The sequence below is a fragment of the Alligator sinensis genome, unplaced genomic scaffold, assembly GCF_000455745.1.
Source record: "Alligator sinensis unplaced genomic scaffold, ASM45574v1 scaffold1614_1, whole genome shotgun sequence".
Taxonomy (NCBI): Eukaryota; Metazoa; Chordata; order Crocodylia; family Alligatoridae; genus Alligator; species Alligator sinensis.
In genome coordinates, this window is record NW_005843065.1 from 224,286 (window position 1) to 228,782 (window position 4,497).

Consider the following 4,497-nt stretch of genomic DNA (forward strand, 5'->3'; position numbering starts at 1 on the left):
TGATCTGGACCCCGATGGAGGAGTGGAGAAGGAGGATTCCCAGCCTGGGAGAGCAGGGGTTATAAGTCACCCCTGAATGGTATCAGCAGAGGGGAATTCACAGTCTGCTCCTCATCTCGCAATATTCGCAAGTCACCAGCTTCTAAAATGAGACAGAAAATTCCCCTTTGGCAGGTCCCCTGGCTGATTAGGGCACTCCAACCCACCCCATGGGTAAGTGCATCTCTCAGAGCCATCCCTGCCTTCCCCCATAAGCTCTCTGCCTGGGTACCAGGCTCCGACCTAGAGTTTGGGGCATGCCTACCTCACCTTTCAGGTACTGAGCCGCCAACAATTAGGTATGCTTGTCTGTGTTTGAGTGACAGCTCCAAGTCCATGATTTGGCCGTGGGGGTGGACCCTGCTCCATTTCTATGGGATGCTCAGCTTGAGCTGTACTTGGGCACCTTCTCAAGGGTGACCAGCACCTATGTGTCCAACTGAAACCCACTGGAATATGGCCCTCTCTAATTCCTCCCTGAGGTATCTTGAGTTTGTTCACCTAGGGCCTGAGGCAGCCAGCATTTGAGATCCTGCCCCTAGAGTTCAGGAAAGTGTCCCTCAAAGCTTTCACTCACATCTGCTGGAGGATGAATGGTTCCTTGAGAAGGAATATAGCTAGGAAATCTGTGGGCTGGGAACCGGGAAAGCTACTCAAGGTCTGTTTGTGGGAGGAATTGTATTACCCTCTTAGCACAAGCGCTGCACTCTAACCCCATATCCAGGACCTAAATCCCAACTCCTTAACTCCATAGGAATGGCCCACTCCTGGACCTTCACACCCTAACTCCAAGCCAACTCCTTAAACCTAGTCCTAATCCCTAAACTTCAATAATGACCCCAAAACAAGCCTTCATCCTACTTATACCCAGTTCCTAACCTGAACCCTTTTGCGCTCTCTCTCTCAATGCCAACCTACAGCCATAACTCTAGTCTTCTGAGTCCCTCACTAACCTCAAACCTAACCCACACCCCTAACCTCTGTTTCCCAAGATTGCAATGTCTGAGTTTAGGATAATTTGTGCTTGCTATTTGCCTGTAGAGTCCTAGTGTGTTGGGTCTCTGATCCTGGACTTGGGTTCAAAGCTGCCAGCGGGATGGACAAATGGCCCTTTTAGCCTTTAAAAGGTGATGGAGAGGTGCCACTCTGGAGTGTATAGTAACTCTTATGAACTAATTGTTACAGCAGCATGACCCTGTAGCAATACACAGCAGTCAACTCACCTGAGCTATGAACCTGAATGGAATCAGGTTATAGTTGCAGCAGTGTTGCCACACTTGCATCTCTACAGGATCATGCAGATCAGTGATTCTCAACGGGAACCCTATGGCACTCTGAGATGATGAGAGACCCTTTTAAGGGCTGCCACAGGATGCTGTGCAAGATTTACATTGTTAGGTGTTCAAACACTTTACACACAATTTACAAGAGCAACCAAGAGACTTCAAATAGGAATCCAGAGTGTCAGAAATATTCTGACCTGCTGTGGACTTCCTGAGTTCTTGGCAACCTGAAAAAAATGCTCTATTATTTTTCCATAGACAAATAGGAGTGAAAGCAAAAAGCTGGCATTTTCTGAGGGGTGTTTCAAGTCTAATGAGGGACAGCTTGAATCTGAAGTGGTTGAAAATCACTGATGTAGCCATCACAGTTGCATCCTAACAGTTTATATTACTATCCTTTGTATAGTATACTATCCTTTATAGTACCAATATAATTGCTGTCTGTTTTAACCTAAACTAATAGACGTAATGCTAAACCTCTTCACATGGATTGTAATCCCCATGGTAACCATCTGAATATCAGGTTTTACATCCCTCAAGGAGAACAAGTAAACATCAAGGCACTTATCTTTATTGGAAAATGGGCCGCTTGGATTGGACCTATGGCATTTCAGTGATTCTTCCCTGGATCAACACATCAAAACAGGACTGGTTAGAAAAGGAGAGTGATAAACTGTCTTCAGATCCAACAAGATTAGACATTCCTAGGCAGAGGGTTTCCATAAATTACCCAGCATGAAGGTATCCCCTATATTGGCTTCACATGCATAGCAGAAAACATGTCGAAACCTCTCCTCAGGAAATGCCTATAAATTTTACTTTCAGGTTCAGATTTTTACAGGGGACTTCCAAGCACAATTACTGGTAATTTTAATAGTGACTTGATATTCACGTTTCTAATTGGGCATACTCAGGGCACGGAGAGTAACAGAACATGATGTGAAAAGAAAATATGCTTAGTTCTGGGGTGTGCAGGTGGTGAGAAAATTCCACCCTGTGATTTCTCCTTGACCAAGGGGAGCTAGAAAATCTAGTATGAATAACTATGAAGCTGGTTCTTCATGGATGGGAGAGACTTAGGGGCTGGAAGGGTGTGAAAAAGAAGTTGCTGCAGTGTGTGCAATGGAGAACGGTATGCTTTGCAAGTGGTTGGGTTTCACTCCCTTAGAGTACAGTCCAACCCTGGTCAGAGAGCAGGGTGGGCAGCTCAATAAGAAGAACTCTCCCCCCATAGAGGTCCAGATGCCAGTGCCCCAGTTCAGCACCAAGGGAGACTGTGATGCCAAAGGATATACTGAGGACCTCCTATGGGCCATACCTCACAGCTTTTCTCTCTCTCCCCTTACAGGTGACAAGGCTCCAGATGTCTTTCCCATGATCTCCTCTTGCAAAGGCTCTCCTACCTCCACCCAGGTTTCTGTGGGCTGTCTTGTCGCGGGCTACTTCCCTGAACCTGTCACAATGCAGTGGAAAAAGGACTCTAGCACCATCTCTACTGACGTCAAGAACTTCCCATCAGCACTGGACCTGAGCAAAGGGCTTTTCACCACAAGTACCCAGCTCACCATCCCAGCTGCCAGTATGAGTTCCCACACATACAGCTGCATTGTAAACCATCCGAAAACCAAAGCCCACATAACCAAGACAATACCAGGTAGGTCCCAGACTGGGTTTTTTGAGTCCTCTTTGTATTGTCTTCTGCACAAAAAGAGCCTGTTCATTAAAATTCCTTTCAAGCCTAAAGGCCCACTAGATAGTCATGGTTAAGGCAGGACAGTCTTTGTAGGTGATATCACCAATATTACATCCAATTTTGACTCTACATTTGTGCATGGACTGATTAGGGGCATCCCATAGTCATCAGGCTAGGGCAGGGCATTTATGTCTTTAGAACCATCAGAAAAGGCTTTAAACACTGATACTGTACTTTCCACTATAAACTTGTTATCAGTACTGTCTGCTAACTGGAAGGTGCCCCTGGCTGGATGCCTAGACAGAGATCTATCATGGAGGGATAGAAGAAGAGATTCCATTGAGGACAGGGAAGAAAGAGACAGAGATATCATGGAGAGACAGATGGATAGATAAATGAAAGGTTAGATCCTGAGAGAGATACCATAGTAAAATGGGGGGAAAATAAGAATGGAAACAGAAGGGGGTCTGCACCATACAGGAATGGTTTGGGGGCTCAGAAGGGGCCACTTTTCCCTTGCAGTCAGTGCTGTCCCGAGGGAAGAGTGGGGTGTGATGTACTTCCAGGGGTGGGGAGAGTGTGGCTCAGTAAAGGAGCACTGTGTTAAAGGTAGAGGAAGGGGCTGGATAATGGGTCACACTCTCTTTCCATCTGATAGGTGCCGGTACTGCCCCCACGGTGCGTGTGCTCCACTCCTCCTGCAGTGTTCCATCAAAGGACAACAACATAGAGCTGGTGTGCCTCATCTCCAACTTCGTCCCCTTGCCTGTGGCTGTGGATTGGCTGGTGGATGGCACCTCGGGACTTGTGACCTTCAGTACCACAACCCCCCGGAAGAATGAGGATGGTAAAACCTACAGCACCACCAGCCAAGCCAACATCACACAGGAGGAGTGGCTGCAGGGGAAGACATACACATGCAAAGTGACCCATTCAGCAACAGCAACCGAAAAGCAGGACCATGCCCGGAGATGCCCAGGTAATTCTAAGCAGGGTCTGACTTAGAGTGGAGACTTCCAGAACCCTAGAGGAAGGGGGAAGACAGGGTGACTTGGGTGGTGGCTCTGAATACCAGGGAGGGAAGAAAGAAGAGATCAAACCAGGAAGCTCACTCAACTCTTCCATTCCCAGTATCAACACAAGCTGCCAGTGACATCCAAGTCTACGTGGTGCCCCCAAGCCCTGGAGACTTGTATGTGAAGCAGAGCCCTGAGTTGATCTGCATGGTCATCAACCTGCCCAGCAAAGTGGCACCAAAGGTGACCTGGACCAAGGACTCTCCAGGTGCCCTGAATGCCAAACCTCTGCAGTGGGTGGAGCAGTCCAATGGCACCTATACTGCTACCCGTGCCCTGCCCATTTTCACCCCAGACTGGGAGAAGAGGCAGAAGTTTACCTGCAAGGTAGAACACCCAGAATTGCCTTCGCCTCTCACCAAAACAATCTCCAAAAAGACAGGTAAGATGGAGAAGAACCCCCCCC

The 4,497-nt window shown here is 47.7% G+C and overlaps 1 gene segment (V, D, J or C); it reads left to right on the forward strand.

The window, feature by feature from the left end:
- The first annotated feature begins 2,444 nt into the window (after nt 1–2,444).
- Nucleotides 2,445–4,497, forward strand: part of LOC102369513 — an 8,099-nt gene continuing 6,046 nt past the window's right edge. Inside the window, 4 exon segments of the C gene segment in view lie at nt 2,445–2,454; nt 2,671–2,976; nt 3,674–3,994; nt 4,147–4,473. Coding sequence covers nt 2,445–2,454; nt 2,671–2,976; nt 3,674–3,994; nt 4,147–4,473 — 964 coding nt within the window.